The sequence below is a fragment of the Augochlora pura genome, chromosome 10 (genome assembly GCF_028453695.1).
Source record: "Augochlora pura isolate Apur16 chromosome 10, APUR_v2.2.1, whole genome shotgun sequence".
Classification (NCBI taxonomy): Eukaryota; Metazoa; Arthropoda; class Insecta; order Hymenoptera; family Halictidae; genus Augochlora; species Augochlora pura.
In genome coordinates, this window is record NC_135781.1 from 6,616,160 (window position 1) to 6,633,136 (window position 16,977).

The window sequence follows — 16,977 nt, forward strand, 5'->3', positions numbered from 1 at the left end:
TTTTAAATGTCCTGCAGCTGTCAGGATTTCTAAATGGAAATCGAACATTGGAACAATTTCGCCTGGCAATTAATTGGTCCATGGCCGACTGCGCAGTAATAAATGTATTGCTCGAGCATAGCGTAAGAATCACGATCGGCGATCACCAAGGAAGGGTCGTTTTCGCGCTTATCTTATCGACGGACGACCCATGACCCCGTACAAACACGAAAAGCAACGAGACCTTTGGCACCACCGATCCTCTTCCCCTTTCGGAGAGGAGTGCTCCCGGTTGATTCGGTGTCGTTATCCATTCGGTCGGCGAGCTCGGTCACGGCAGGAAGCACTTACTTAAACGGATACACCACGTACACAGGCCGCTTCCCATTCGAGAGGGCCAGTTTCGCATCTGTTTCGCACCCCAATCGTTCCGACCACCAGTTCGATCTTTCCGCTCGGACAACGATCCTCGAGTTGCGCTTTTCAGCGCGAGGCCATTTTTGCGGACACTGTGTAGACGGTACGAGCAACTCCGACGATCGCACCTCGTGATCGGTATCATTTTTTTTGCCGCGTTTACTCTTTTTATTTAATCGTTGTGTGCATCTGTGAGCAAGAAGGTCTTGTCGCGTGGTGTTCCGGTATTAGTGACTCCACTTTCAACCTGTTGATCGAGAAGGATTCGATCTGTTTACTGGCCATCCCGGTAGAGGTTTCTGCATATTTTTTGCTAATTTCACCTTCTTGCGGTTTAAAAAAGGTCTGACATTTTTTTCTAAAATTCGTAAGCATCTTTAATTTACCGAAACGATACTATGAAATAAAAATGTGGGTAAAGCAACTTTGATTTAATCGCACCGTGCGTGATCGCATGATAACACACATGTTCGGAGCAAAGAAATTTTGTTAGACCGACTCCCTCTCACTTCCTCTGTTGTCAATTGCGTTGACATTCTTGTACATGATCGAAGAATTGCTCGGTTAACAGGTCGAATTGAAAAGAAAAATTGTTGCGCGCGTTGACGTGAGAATAAGGAGAGATATACTTTTGCGTTTGCAGCGCTATGAAATAAAAGGGTGACAACGTGTACGAGGGGATGAAGAGTGCATAGAGTCAGGAGCAACAACCTTGACCCCGGTGATTACGAGAAGAGACAAGATGGATAAAGGATTGTGGAAACGCGCTCTGATCACCCTCGCTGTGATCTGCATAGCGATAAGTGCAGTGCAGTCAGGTAACCATCGTTGCGTTATTCACGATTTTCGAGAAACATGGTCGTGACTCCACCAATGAAGTTATTATCGCTCGAATTTACAACATTCAGTTCGCTTGGTTCTCACTTATCTCTCGCGCGTGTTATTCGACGCTCCTTTCTGAGAATCTGCATCGAGAGCATAATTTTCTCGCGTATCGGTCTCGCTGTCGACGACGCGTAACATCCATTCATAATGTCGATTTCTCGGAAGTGGCTATTTTTCACTTCTCATGATGCAAAATCGGTTCTTTCGTTTCAGAATTCAGCAAGGACCCAACGTCTTGCAGCCGAACAATATGCAAGGGTAAGAAATCGAACCTTTGTACCTTCTTTCGATTTATTGTAACATAAATTCTTTTTATCTCATTCTTAGTTAGAATTGAATCGTAGATCTTTCTGTAAAATAAAATTTCATCGATCGCAAGAAGCGGAAATTATATAGATATTTATCTCTATTGATAAGAATTTTAGTACATTATAAATAATATAATCGAATTTATAATTTCTTCCGATTCCATCAACATTTTGTCTATCAACGACCTATTTTTACCATAAATGCATCACATCCGCAGTCTACTTATGATTGTTTAACATTTGAATTACCTAACAGGTTAAAATGACTTGTTTACTAATTCTTATTTTATAATTATTGAAATTGGAAATATGTTTATACGGGAAATTTATTGTTAATCTCTTTTATTCAAGCACAGATTAAATAGAAATAGTACTAAGTTTATACATATAAATACAATCTTATCATCGATAGGAAGAAATACACATTAGTTGTATTTAGATTGAGATTGGATTAATTATGGTAAAATGCATGTTCGCAGTGCCAGCGAACAGGAAGTTCAAGTACGAGGAGGGTGTGCTGTACAAGTACAGGTATTCGGTAAATGTGAGCACAAACTTAGGCGGCGAAGAATCGAGGAACGAATCGACCTTGCACCTAGATGCATACGCGGTGGTGTGGTTCACGAGCCCCTGCGAGGGCAATTTGAAATTCTATAAGGCGAAGCTAGAACAGGAACCCGGAATCAGCGTCGCGGATACAGAGTTCAACAAAAACCTGGCCCAGTACAACCTGAGGTTTGTGTTCGACGATGGAAAAGTCAACGAGCTGTGCCCTCATGATGGGGAACCCGCTTGGGCGTTGAACTTGAAGAGAGGTGTCCTGTCGATGCTGCAGAACAATATGCAGAGGTTCGACGTCGACCATCGTGTGGAAGAGCTGGACGTGAATGGGATTTGCGAGACTTCTTACCGTCTCTACGAGGCTAGACATACTAGTCTGGTTGTTAAGAAATCGAAGAACCTGTCGAACTGCGCTTATGGCGCGAAACACTTCTCTGTTATTCAGTCGAACATCTACAGGTAGAGATGCGGTTATCTATCTATTACTGCAATGATTTTTGGCTTGACTCGATGCATGCTCAATTTTTAGGAGTTCAAGGTCCAATCCTTCGAAGCATCCTCTTTTGGAGTCTCGCAGCGACTGCGAGCTGACCATCGATCACAACGTCTACGAGGAGGTCATCTGCAAAGATGTGCATCGTTTGCAGCCGCTCTCCAGCGGAACGACAGGTGCCAGGACGGAATCGACGGCTATGCTCAAACTCGTCAAGGAGGCCAGAATAGAGCAATCGAACGACTACGGCAGCAGCATCGAGAACGAAGACTATGATAACAGCAAGGAACCTGATCGCATTAAGAGAACCACTCTGCTCTACGATTATATGGGAACTGCCGAGAAGGCAAACTGGAAACTGAGGTCGCCCAGGAATCTTCTAAAGGCGATGTGCAAATGGGGGACAGCTTCCGATGAACCACAGCAAGGATTCTCAGAAACCTTTGCCGCGTTCATCCATTTCCAGCGGGTCTTCGACGACTATCCCTCGCTCTCACAATTGTTCAGTAGAGCCAATACCTACTGCAAGACTGGAAAGTGAGTTTGGAACAAGATTTATTGATTTATGATCTATTGAAGGATCTTTGGACACTCGAGTCGCTATTGTAAGAAATGGGACTCGGAGGAGACCGTGACAGGTTTCAGAATTATCCGATTTTACAACAATTGGGGTACACTTTCAGTTGCCTAACCGAGGGTGCAGGTACCTGGCGATTAACCAACCGACAGACCTTAACCTTGATAAATCGTTGTTTAAGCTTTACTGTACATGTCCTTTTCGCGCCTAGTTTAATACTTATCTTGGTAACATTATTGTTCTCGTCGTTTTCACAGAAAGTACATCGTTGACGCTCTGCCGTTCATCGGCAACAACGCCGCCGTATACGTGATGATCGATCTGATCACGCAAAAGTATGTCGATCAGAGTACCGTGGATAGTTGGGTGACTGCTTTTGCCCTGATCCCGCGACCGGATTTCATGACGATCAAAGCTCTGTCGCACCTGTACTTTCAGCGACACATTCCGGAAAGCCAGTTTATGCTTAGCTTTGCGACGACAATTCACACGTACTGTTCGATCCATGGAACCTCGTGCAGCAAGGCCGGCCCCGTGGCGAAGTTCATGTCGGATCTGGAGCAGAAAATCGCGATCGGTTGCGAGCCTCGGCCCCACGCCGACTCCACGATCACGGAAGTAAGCGAATCAAACATTTGATTTTGTGAAAATTTTCGCTGGTCGTAATATAAACGTGTTATCGATTATTGGTATTCTTGATATTAGACAATGAAGGCGTTGAAGGCAATAGGGAATATGGGTTTGGAAACAGAGACCTTGAAGGAGAAACTAAAGATGTGCATAGACGATACAAGCGGATTCGTGCCGAAGGAAGTGCGCGTTGCTGCCGTCGATGCTCATCGCAGGATGCCGTCCTGCGAGAAGACGCGTGACCTCTTCTTCTTAGACTACTACCGAAACTTTACCTTGAACACGGAGATCCGTATCGCATCCTACCTCCAGGTGATGCGTTGTCCCGATTACAACGTCATCAAGACTATCAAGCACACCTTGCAGATGGAGGAAGTAAACCAAGGTACTGTATTTCCCTGAGTCCCTACCGAAAAAAGTTCAGAACATCTGGACAGAGCACATACGGCAATAAATCTATAGGGAGAAGATGCTTGTTTATGTAAAGGGACTATGATTTACCATTGAATCTTATTGTTGCATTTCCAGTCGGAACCTTCGTCTGGAGCCATCTGACCAACCTCTACAACTCCGCGTCGCCGACGAACATCGAGATCCAGAGTTTGCTGACCGACAGGGATCTCGGAGAGAAGTTCAACACTGACAGGAGGAAGTTCTCGCGCAACTACGACGGCTCGTTCTTCTCCGAGGAGTACAACGTGGGCGCGAACTACCAGGGGAACCTGATATTTGCCCCGGAATCCTACATACCCCGTTCGGCGACTTTTAACGTAACCTTCGATCTGTTTAGCGAATCCGTAAATGTATTCGAGTTCACGACCAGGCTCGAAGGTCTCGAGTATTACGCGGAAAAGTTTTTTGGGCCGGAAGGACCGTACAATAGTGACAAGATGTCAGGATTCTTCAAGACTCTGTTGAGGAGTTTCAGGGAGGCGCCGGAACAGGAGGACTATTGGAAACGCGTGAAGCGATTGCCGAATGTGATCGACAACGACTTTGAGAACCCGAGAATCAGCATCAGCTACAGGGTACGTTAGAAGCCTTCAGAATTTCATGTATTCTAAACGCTTAATTCTGATTTCGTTTTTATTAGATATTTGGTAATGATTTGGACTATTCGGTCTTGAACGGCGATAAGGAGATCAGGGAAGCTTTGATGCGGCTGAACCCCTGGGAGAAGTTCAAGCAAATAGCTTCTGGGAAGGAGATCCACTTCGAGAACGCGGTGATGTTCTTAGATTCAACTTACGTGGTACCGCTGGCATCTGGTCTACCAGTTCGTCTGGATTTCACAGGATCTGCAGCATGCAACTTTACGATGTCAGGGTGGCTCGATATCGCGAGGATCGCCAACAAAGACATGGAGTTCGTCAGCAACATCGGGCCAAGGTACCGAATATGATACGGTGGATGTTTGATGTTTTAAAAGGCAGTTTGATTATATTTGGCCTCTTGACAATTCGTCTTTCCCCAGCGTGAGCGTGAACGTCGTTGGCAGCATGTCTGTAGACGCCTTCTACACGAGTGCGGGTGTAAAATTACGATCGAACGTCTACTCTTCGAGTGCGGTTCAGCTTCACTTGAATGTAAAAGGATTGCGCTCCATTCAAATGAGTTTGGGTCTGCCTAACAAGAAGATGGAGGTGTTCTCCATCGGAACTGATATTCTCCTGACGTCGGGCAAGGGCGAGAAATATAAAGAAACACCGCTGGGAATTTTAATCGCTGATCAAAACGATAGCTTGAAGAGAACAGTTCCTAGTAACGTGATCGCCAACACCAGTTGCTCTTGGACCGCTCTTGACAGACTTATAGGATTAAAATTATGCGTTGATTATCAGCTGTCAAACGTGACGAAGAATACAGACGCTCCGTACTTCGTACTTGCTGGCCCCACGCTCTTCAAGATCTCGTTGAACAAAGCCGACCCTACAGCAGAGAACTACTTATTGGAATACAAGTGGGAGAAGACAGAGGTACCATTGTTTTCTTCACTGTTTAATTGATGTGTGAAATTATTATTGACATATTGATTTCTCTTTTAGAAGCAGAACATCTTTAGGGTTGCATTTGACACGCCCGGGTCGCAGGTGAACAGAGAATTGAGTGCTACCGTGTTCTTCGACACAAAGTCTGATTATGTCACTGTTTTGTTGCGATCCGCTGGAAATTCTATCGTTGCGAAAGGTAGTTAAATATCATAATTATCATCTACTTATCTTCAACGATCTTACTTATTTTTACGCCAGGGACTTACAAGAACACAGAGAACGAGACGTTTATCGATATAGGCTTCGATATAAACGGCACGAAACACCTGGATGCCAGTCTGGGTTACGCGACAAAGAAATTCAACTACGGCTACACTTACAGTCCAGAGATGCACTTAATCATCAACAATGAACGAGTGGCGGCTCTTTCGGGTATAGTATAACATTTATACGCATTAATCTATTGTAATGAAGTTATAACTCACTGACAAGAGTCTTCGTTGATAAAGGGACAATAAGAAACGCCTGGAAAAGCGATGTCCTGCAATGCGACGTGGACCTGACTTTCCGGACGAAGAAGGTCTGGAGCAAGTTGGTGGGCTACGTCGTCAAAAGAAACGCTAGTCTGGCCAGTGACTTCAAGTTAGATTATCAACTGCAGAAGATGCCTAAGAAGGAAACACTGCAGTTCGAAGTATCTTTGGTGAACCGATCTTCAAAGACACTGACGCAAAAGACAGCCGACATGAAGCTACACTCCACGGCGTATCCTCAATTAAACACCATGGTCACTGCCTGGTATCAGCAGGCTCTCGGTCACCTAGAATTGCACGCTGAAGTGAACTCGAAGCCACACCTGATGGACGACCGCCATAAGCTCACGGCGAAGTTGATTCTCTCTTACTCGAAGATGTATTTCCAGAATCAGGATACCAATATGAGTGCGCTAATCGCTATATCAAAGCCTATACAGAACCTGGACATCAAGTTTGGCATCAAACACACAGCTATGGGACCCGAATCGAGAACTACTTTGCTGATAGGATATGCTCCAGGTTATACGATCTCTTCCTTCAGATGTTTCGCCTCTTCTTTTTTAATGGTCTCTTCTTATTCGTACTTATCTTGGTGTTTCTAGGAAAGGAAATTGTCCTAACCGTGAATTTGCTAATGCCACGAGGTTTGATGTTCGTGATGGAGGGGCACGCAAACTTGTCAATACCAAATTTTAATGCAATGCTGTTGGATGTGCGAATTACGGAGAGGTCGAAAAGAATCTACGAGATCGACTTCAGTGAGACCTCGTTCACTGGGTACAATATAACAGCGCGTGGCACTTATTCGGACCGATCATTGGGGTCCGTGGTCAGTCATACTCTGAAGCTCATGTTAAAGTCGCCGACGTTTGCCAGTGACGTTCTCTTGCATTGCAAACTATACCGCAACTACGCCCACCTGAACGTGAGCGTTTTCGTAGAACAGGTGAACCGGGACAAGTACGCGTTCATACTCACTCACGCGGTGAGATCGCCAACGCATTTAATCTCGTACATCGAGGGCAGGTACGGCATCCTCAGGACAAGTTACAGGGTTAAAATTTTGCACATATGAGTTTTTATTGGTCAGCTATCGAACGATATATGACTCATTGAAAAACCTCTAAGGGCAGTTTTGACCATCTTAATCTGCTATGCCCTTTTCCAACAGGTACAAGAGCAATGTGTACTCGGTAATGTCGACTGTCGACATCGAGAAGGAGATCCGGATGGAGGTGCATTTGGACAAGTGGAGAGACGTCCACTTGGCTTTGACCGGCATGAGCGAGGAGAACAGGAAGAGCTTCGGGGCAGAGATTAAGTGGGATGCTAATAGAGATCCTGCATTGAAGCTTGCCGTGTCGTTCAACTTCGACAAAACGTTCGTTCCGGCGCTGACGGAGAACCAGCTTCCAGAGAAGAATCTGAGCACCGTACTAACCTTGACTTACCCAGGCCGTTTTATCAGCAGCTCTTGTCGCATTGTTGCCAGAGGAATCTACAACTACATTGTGGATGCTACCGTTGATTGGAATCCGGATAAAACCATTGGATTGTACATCGCTACCGAGTACGATTTCTCAGAGTCGAGCAGGTTGATCAAAATCGAAGGCCAATTCCTTACACCCTTCGAGAACTGGAGAAAAACTGCTCTAAGCACCAAGTAAATATCTTTTAAACTGTTTCTGATCTAGACACGCTGATGGTTTAACAATAGTTTCTAATGATTGTAAATGTAATTACAGATATCTACAGGAGCGAAACAGCTTGAAGCTAAGCGGTAGTACACACTGGAAGGACTCACAGGTGATGATGGCAGAATTTGATGGCAGCGTGGCAGAGCACGATAAGATATCGGAATGGCAAGCGAACTGTGCTGTAAGCAGCTCAATTCACTCGATTTCCTTTTTTACGGTGAATATCACTCACAAGATTGTGGATTACCAAATCGCCGACACACGTCTGCTAATCAAGTACAACCCAGACAAGACGATCAACGCGTGGAGCATTTGGTACTTGGACAAAGAGTCCGATAATGTGTTTAACTTGACCGGAAACCTGTACCTCGAGTCTCCAGTGACCAGCTATAAGAAAACAGATCTGAAGTGTCAGCTGCAGATCTTACCGGATTGGAAGTTCCTGGGAATGGCGAGCCTCGACCTAGACAGGAGAACCTACACGACGAAATTAATCGGGGACCTACGTCATTTCCGAGAATCGATGGTCCAATTTGACATTACCACGCCTCTAGAGAAGTTCTCGTTTATCCGTGGCCGATTTGGTCTCTCCGAAAGCAAAAGACACGTCGTTGCCGAAATAACAACGCCGTCAGGACCTATAGGTGTGGAGGCTTTGATTCAGTTCCTCACAGCGGAGTACGATTGCAACGTGAAGCTGTCGCTGGCAACCTCGTTGGAACTGTTGCAGCGTCTGTTGCTGGTGGCCAAGCTGAACAATCACAAGGCTGATTTCAGAGTCGGGTATAATAACATGACCGCCGGGTTCCAGGGCGTCTGGCACTATAGGAACATCACCGACTTCCATTATACCTACTTGCTATTCACGCCGGTGACGGGACTTGAGCAGATCGGGGTGGTAGCAAAATTAATCGCCACGACCACGGAACAAGACAACTTGGACGTCGACACCGAGTTCTCAGTGAGGTTGATGGAGGTGAAACTGGGCATCAGAGCAAAGGCTGCACCGAAACCACCACCAGTCAACATACCCATCAAAGCACCGATCAGCGCCGCAGATAACTCAACGGCTCCGAAACTAGACCAGGAAGAGGATCTCCTGGACGAAGAAGAGGAAAGCAACACCCTCTACTGGCATGGTGAGGTTGGGTTAGACTTGGCCATCGTAGAGCCCATAATAGCAGAGCTGGACATCGACCACGAAGGACCGCAGTATAAGATCATAGGAAACTTGCAGTGTTTCGGTAAGAAGATCCTCGTAGACGATAACTTCTACATAGAAGATTTATTCAATCTGAGGAACGAGTTAAACATAATAACACCGTTCGCATTCGCCAACGAGATCGTCTGCGTGAACGCGTTCGTCGTGGATATGGAAAAACCTAGCTACACCATGCAGCTGGCCGTGAACGTCCGACGCAACGTGACCTGGCATGAATCTGGCGTCACTGTCCTTTACGTGTACAGTGAGAGCGAGACCGACGACTCAAAGGTTCACTTCCTGCAGATGGACGTCAAGACTCCCTTAGACTTCCTCAAGTTCCTCATGACAAACACGACTCTGGAGATTGATGAGAACTATCACAAAACCAAGGTGACGATGCGTGCGCCGAACGCGGTGATCGACATCCTCGGCCTCCTGGAAACCGATGAGGCGATGATCCACACAGTTCTCGTTACCGAAGTCGACACACCGATGGTGAAGCTTCCGAAGTCCACAATCACAGCTAAGAGAGACTTTACAGCAAAGGAAAAATACGTCAGGGTGAGCGTTGACATTGCCGAGCCGGTCTCCAAGTCGTTCTCCTTCCAGTCGGACTGGTATGCGGTGGAAGACCAGATCAGAGCTTCCGTGGCGCTGAGGACGTGGCTGCAGGTGCTGAAGAGCGTCGAAGCAGACGTCACTTACATGAACAACATTGCTACCAACGACACCGCAAACGTGACGATGTACGTGAGGTATCTGGATGAAAGAACGTATAAGCTGACTGGTTACTACAACGACGGTTCCATCGAATCTGAATTCTTCATGCCGGAAGTGTCGAAGCCCTACCTGACGTTTAACGGAGATTTGAAGAAGATTAACGACACTGTGTACCAGTTGAACGGGGAGTTAAAATCCGTGACGAAAAAGACTTCTTTGGTGTCAGCCACATTCCTCCCGAAGGGCAAATCTTCAAACGTCTTCGACATGGACATGAAGTTGCAGCCGACATCCGGAGACGACGTTATACTCGTGAATCTGAGAAAAGAGAACTACGGCCTGCAGCTGAATTTGGCGAGTCAGAACACGAACGGAACGCTGGATGTGAATTTCATTAACACATTCAATTGGGACTTCAGGGCGCACGCGGATGTACTAAAAGAGTTAGGCCAGGTGGAGCAGTACCAAGTCGCCACGTTTGCAAACGTTCAGGTGAACGGGAACACTACGCTGTACATTCACGCTGAGACTCCAATACCGGATATTAGGAATCTCACCTTCAATGGGAATATGTTGTTGGCCAACGATAGTGGGAACATCGCGTTGCGCAATCAGTTGAACGGAGACAGTTTTTACGCGGGTTTCCAATGGAAGCTGATCTTTATGGTGGACATGTTCGGCAGGGTCCTTGTTGGTTACCAAACCGGTGATCGGGAACCTAAAGACTTGGATGCTAAGTTGTACATGAAAAACCCGGCAAGGCTGTTCAGGAACATCGACGCAGGGTTTGATGTAAACGTCGATCGTGACCGATGGAGGTTCGCGGCGAATGCTACCATCGGGTTCCGCAACTTCGAGAACATCGACGGAGTGTTCATAGCTACACTACCCCCACCATACAGCGATGACCATCGATTTTTGATCAGCTACCATGCAAACAAGGGTGTTACGGACACTTCTTACGTGATCGGATACAACACCGTCAAAGCGAAGACCAATTACGCGTCCGATGGCTCGGTTTGTTTTCTAACTTATCCAGTGTTTTCTCATTCTCGGTTTTCAGAACCCGGTCTTCATTTCTTAAATTGCAGATTCATATGAACAAGCGGGACATCAACGGTCACCTGCGCGCGTCCTGGGGAATGCTACCCATCCAGTCCGTGAACAACCTCTTCAACATCACCTTTGACAATAAGCAAATCGAGATGAAGTACTCGTTGTACACCCCGAAGTTCCAGCAGCAGGAGACACTAACGTTCCTGTTTAATTATGACGCTACCTCGGATACGGAGATACGATTGATCAACGCGGATGTGTACTACCCAGCTAGCACGCACTTAGGTTCAGCGAACGTGTCCTATGAGAGCCTGGTGAACGTCAACGGAACCTTAAATGCTATTCTACCTATGGCAAACAACACAAAGATTGGATGTCAATTCACGGTGTTTACTACTCTGTAAGTGAATCGATGACTTCTCAGAATAATTCGTGTTTAACAAGATTTAATCGCTTTCAGGCAACAAAACAAGAGGTACGTCAAGGTATTCTGGCCGCAAGACACGGCCATCATGAGCTCTGAATACACATATCGCAGTCAAAAATTAGACTCCGATCTCGACGGAGAGGTGCACGTGGAAGTGCCTTTGCAGACTCGTCACGTGGGCCACCTAACTTATGGTTATCAGAAGCGACCGCAGATGACCACCGGGTACTCGGAGATGACGTATAACAAGCAGAAGGTATTACAAGGCCGATACAACTCGAAGAGCGAATCAAGGGCTGGGTTCGAGAAGGACCAGATTCAGATCTCGATCGAGAACGCGCTGAAACCGATCGGCATTGTTTACGTGAACCAGTACGAGTACAGCGCTGGGAACGAGGGTACAAACTACCCGACAGTCGAATACAAGCATGTGAACGTATACCAGCTGAACAACAAGACGGCATTCAACGTGGCCGGCGAATCTCGAATCAGAACGACGCATACCGGCCAAGAGATTCGCTTGAAGGCGATCCATTCGAACAGGACCGTGGAGCTGAAGACGGACTACCAGGTACTGCCTGGCGAGTTCATACAGAACTCTTCGCTGAGTTTAGCCGAAGACGTTTGGATAGCGTACGAGATCGACATCGAGAACAGGACCACAGAGGAGATGGGCAACCAAATTATGATCGTGACCGTATCCTATCCGCAGAGAGAGTTTATCCTGAACGGCTCCTATTGGATCAGCAATAACGACATAAGGACCATTGTGCAGCTCGATTGGGACCAGGAAACAGACCAGCCCAGAAACATCGGCGCCCTGTTCCACTGGACAAACGCGACCCAGAGCTACATTCCTATTCCGCGGTATGACGTTACAGTCGGCCTTTTGCATCCCAGCTTTCCGAGATCCCTGGTCCTGAAAGGCCTTCTAAAGAAGAAGAGCCCCAGAGATTTGTTAAACGCAGAGATCATCGCCGATTATTCCAACGATCCGGACAAGTTGTTTTCAGTATCCGTACTGATCCGAGATCAAAGCGAGCTACCCTCCACCAGAAAGTATATCTACAAAATAATCGGTAAACATCCCAGCACCAAGCTGGATCTGGACTTGCATGGATTCATTCTCAAGCAGCAGAACATTTTGTTCGAAACTGCCAACAATGGTAGCTATGTGCGAAGCTACATGACCACAGAGACTGGGCAGCTGAACGCCTGGTTGGACCTCGCGCAGAAGGAGGTGCTGTTCCAACGAGACTACAATGAAGCTAAAAAATACCTAAATGTTAGAGTTTTTCCGGGTACAAAGAGATTTATTGCGAATGGTAGCGCAATAAATACGCCTAATCTTAATGCAACAGGGGCATTCTTTTTCGATTCTGACGAGAAATTGATCAAGATGATGATGAATTATACTCCCGGTAAGTTTGATCATCGTTAGATTATGGATCTTCTTCATCTCATTAGAGTACTTTCTTACAGACGCCGTAGAGAGCTTACAGATGTACGGAAATATTCCCGATGCTCGGTACGCGTCCTTCGACATCTGGAGGACCTATCAAGACGACTACTCGATCTCCGACGTGTCGTTCTATTTGAAATTGAACCATTCCAGACTGGTGACTTCGACCCTCCGCTGGAGACCCGAACTAAAGAGCGATATTATTGTAAATTTCAATCGGCTATTCTTATTTATTTTTATATTTTCTGGATTTTACTTTGAAAACTAGAGTTCTATTTTTATTGTAGAACGGTATCAAAAACAAGGTAATGGACATGTACAACGGCATGAACAACGATGTCGACTACTGGAAGCAGTATGTAAAAAGTGAGACCGCGAATGTGATCTCGGACGTTTGGAACGACGCGCAAGACGATCTTCATCAATTCCTAGACGACTGGAAGTTAGTAGAATTCCCACTTTCTAAAATGCTGCAGCAAGGTCTTTTTCTACTTTCCATGATTTTACAGTAGTTTGAAGGAGCTGCAAGAGGACCTAGACAAGCTGAAGCTCTACTTAAACGACTCATACAACGCGAATGATTTCTACATTAAGGATATGGTAACGGTTGGCTTGTACGTGGTCGACGAACTGTCCTTGCGGCATCACATCGAGTCTTTGCCGATCATTCTTAATGAGATATGGGCGATAATGGGAGAATCGGGCGAGGCAATTAGGAATTCGCTGTTGTGGGTGATCAACGCCGTGAAGAACGCGTTCAACAAGGTCTCGGAAATCATCGCAGCTATCTTGAGGGGCGATTCGATCACTCAAGTAGCAAACATCATCGAGAAGTTGATCGAGAAGTACGACAAGTTCATAAAGGATTTGCATGTCTCCTTCATCAAGTACATAGAGAACCTCTGGGGCAAGATCTCTCAGACGATTTCCCAGCAGTGGAATCGGTTCCTGCTACTCGTCGAGCCTGTCTTTATTCGCGCATTACATTATCTCGAGACGATGGCGTGGAAGGCGAGCAAAGAGGTTGTCGATTTCCTATACGACCGTCGAAACGATCTGATCTCGTCGCCTTACTTCGATCGGCTCACCAACTTCACCCAGGACATAGACAAAGTTTACCGGGACATCAAGGCCAACGACATCGTGACTAATGTACAGAAGTATACTGGCCTGGTGGTGAAGTTCCTGAAGGACAGGTACTTCACGTTTATCCCGTTTGGCAAGGAGCTCAAGGACGTCATCGACGAGATCATCACTGAATTGAAGGAGTTACAGAAGCTACCTTCTATTCACTACGCCATGGAAAAAATGCAGCAAGTTTACGACAGAGCGCACTATTTCTACGACTATCTGGAGATACGAGCCAAACTGGAGAACGTCGTTCGATTAATTCACGCAAAGCTCATGGATATTAGCCAGTCGGCTCTGCAATCCGAAAGCCAGTATCGAGAAGCCAAAACCAAATTTATTTTCGACCCGAACCAGGGACTGATGTGCCTCGAGCAGAAGTTGCCCATGTCTTGGCACGCGTTCGACCAGACTCCAGAGTTCCACGAGATCCCAGAGTTCAGAGCCATCTCCGACATGAGGTCGTACTTCGTGTCTTCCAACGTGACTTTCTGGAGTCTTTATCGGTACAAATCATACATGGATCCTTTCAATTGCCTGCCACCTTTTAAAGGTAATATTTAGTCTTCTTTAAGCATCTTGTATTTATTTCACGAACAATTAATTCCACTTTAACGATGATTATTTCAGCGACAGCAATGATCATCGGCTCACAGCACCTTGTCACCTTCGACGGCCGACACCTGGACTTCGTTGGACCGTGCACGTACTTGTTAGCTCGCGACTTTGTTCACGACACATTTACAATTCTCATAAAGTACGATCTGCATGAACCCAACCGGATCACGCATAAGATTATTATCCTCATCGGGAAGGACGCTATCGAGCTAGATATCTTCGACGACGTTAGTACCTAATCCAGACCTGATTTCTCCAAAAACCTGATGATTCATTTCACTTTTCAGACTGTACAGATAGTCTCCAAACATTCGCCAACCACGTTGACCAATCTCGAGCTTCCTATTGAGCTAGAGAACGGGACTACGTACGTGTACCAGGCTGAGAACATCATCACAGTGGAGCGGAAGCAAAATCAACTGCGTTTAGAGTGCAACTTAAAGTTCAATCTGTGCACCTTAGAACTAGCGGGTTGGTACCACGGAAAAACCGCAGGGCTGCTTGGCACAATGAACAACGAGCCCATGGATGATACGATCACCTCGAATGGCGTAATACAATCTGATATTGCAATCTTCGCCAGCAGCTGGTCGATTGACGATGACGAAGTCTGCAGAAACAGTCCGAACCATGCCTCGATGAGGAAACAAGAGGAAGAAGACGTTATATTATTCTGCGAAGACTTGTTCGCCAACATATCCTCAGAGTTCGTGTCCTGTTTTGACGCCGTGGACCCTGAAGAGTACTCCAGGCTGTGCAGCCTGAGCACGAACAAACCGGAAGCTTGTACGGTGGCATTGAGTTACATTCAAGCTTGTATGTACCGCAATACGTTCCTGAGGATACCCGATGCGTGTACCAGCTGCAAGATGGCGAATGGTAGCCAGGTGGCGGAGGGTCAGTTCAGGCAACTCGAAGGCGAAAACGTTCCCATGTCAACCGATGTGGTCTTCATCGTCGAAGGAAAGAATTGCAATCAGGATATTAAACAGAACCGCAGTATAGAGCAGCTGGTCACCCAGCTGAGCAAGGAGTTCAAGGAGCATGGTCTGGAAGACACGCGTTGGTCCCTGGTTGTTTTTGGTGCAAATGGTGTCTTCGACAAGCCGAGGAGTGTCGTTTTTGACGGACAGATCTTCACGAAGAACACGGCACGATTCGTCAACTATTTCGATCATGTTCCAGTTGGCGATGGCAGTCGCGATGTCTTCGCGGCAATAGTATTCGCCACGAAGCTTGTCTTCAGGGCCGGCGTCTCAAAGACGTTCATCCTGATGCCTTGCTCACACTGCGAGCCGGAGAACCAAACGGTAAAGGGTAACCCTTATGATCCTTTTGTTATATTTATATATTTGTTGCTAAACAGGAACAATTTCAGCTTGACTATACAGTGCTCCACGAGGCACTGCTTGAACACGACGTCACTCTTCATATTCTGATGGATGGCGACTTCGAGTTCGAGAAGGAAAGGCTGAACAAAATATTCTATGGCCTGGATGCGACTAGATCATACACCAAGAAGGACTCCAGAACGCTGATCGGCGACGCTGACCTCAGGAGGCAGGTGAAGCTCTCGAAGAGCGCCCTGGGATATTGTACTCCGTTGTCCTTGGAAAACAACGGGACCATATTCAGCGGCGACAAGCTGCGATTCGACAAGCTGACTCCGATCAAGAAGTTTGTCAGCGTATTCTCAAAGAGGGTGGCTCTGACCGCGTTGCCAAATCCCTGTCAGAACTGCGAATGCACTGCGGAGAACAACGGAATCACACGAATGGAGTGCATACCCTGTATTTATCCCACTCCGGTCACAGTAGATTACGTAAGTCTTGAAATATTTGTATAAAATTTACTTGTATGTCAGAAAATATGTCAAGAATCGTTTTAAATTTAGCGATACTATTTGTTAATGAATGTTTTTTGATGCAGGATGCATTTAATGATTCGCTGACATCCTTGCAGCCGTTGAGCATTGATTACGGGCAGATTGACATCGACGACAACTGAGGTGTCAACGAAAGTACAGATTAGATTATAAATCGCCGTCACACATGTTTCTTTTTTTATTTATTTGACATACTATACCGAAGAATGTGTATCAACGTGAACGGAGCACTCACCTTTCGGTGATAAGTATTTAAGGGACATATCTTTACGCAGTGTCGCATCGATAACGTAGACTATGTGCCGTATGTTGTAAGTTTTGATGTAGTTAATATTACATACTTGTAAAATAGTATCCTGTTAGAATTTTATTTAGGAATGATCCGAAAGAAGTACGGTGTACA

General features: G+C 46.2%; 1 protein-coding gene across 1 annotated transcript; it reads left to right on the forward strand.

Moving 5' to 3' along the window:
* Nucleotides 1-307: 307 nt before the first annotated feature.
* On the forward strand, nt 308-16,928 carry Apoltp (Apolipoprotein lipid transfer particle). The gene is made up of 25 exons (XM_078193229.1): nt 308-499; nt 1,040-1,214; nt 1,495-1,539; nt 2,069-2,609; nt 2,680-3,180; nt 3,478-3,838; nt 3,926-4,235; nt 4,379-4,878; nt 4,944-5,239; nt 5,325-5,826; nt 5,896-6,037; nt 6,100-6,273; nt 6,351-6,896; nt 6,980-7,403; nt 7,549-8,040; nt 8,123-11,015; nt 11,090-11,454; nt 11,515-12,902; nt 12,964-13,148; nt 13,231-13,385; nt 13,453-14,624; nt 14,702-14,916; nt 14,977-15,999; nt 16,068-16,511; nt 16,619-16,928. The coding sequence occupies exons 2-25, from the start codon at nt 1,139-1,141 to the stop codon at nt 16,694-16,696; spliced, it is 12,828 nt and encodes a 4,275-aa protein (XP_078049355.1). The 5' UTR covers nt 308-499; nt 1,040-1,138; the 3' UTR covers nt 16,697-16,928.
* The last annotated feature ends 49 nt before the right edge of the window (nt 16,929-16,977 follow it).

Coding starts and splice junctions, on each gene's coding strand:
- Apoltp (XM_078193229.1), top strand. CDS start 1,139: ATGGATAAAGGATTGTGGAAACGCGCTCTGATCACCCTCGCTGTGATC. Junction 3,181..3,477: donor ACCTACTGCAAGACTGGAAA/GTGAGTTTGGAA, acceptor TCGTTTTCACAG/AAAGTACATCGTTGACGCTC. Junction 4,236..4,378: donor GATGGAGGAAGTAAACCAAG/GTACTGTATTTC, acceptor TTGCATTTCCAG/TCGGAACCTTCGTCTGGAGC.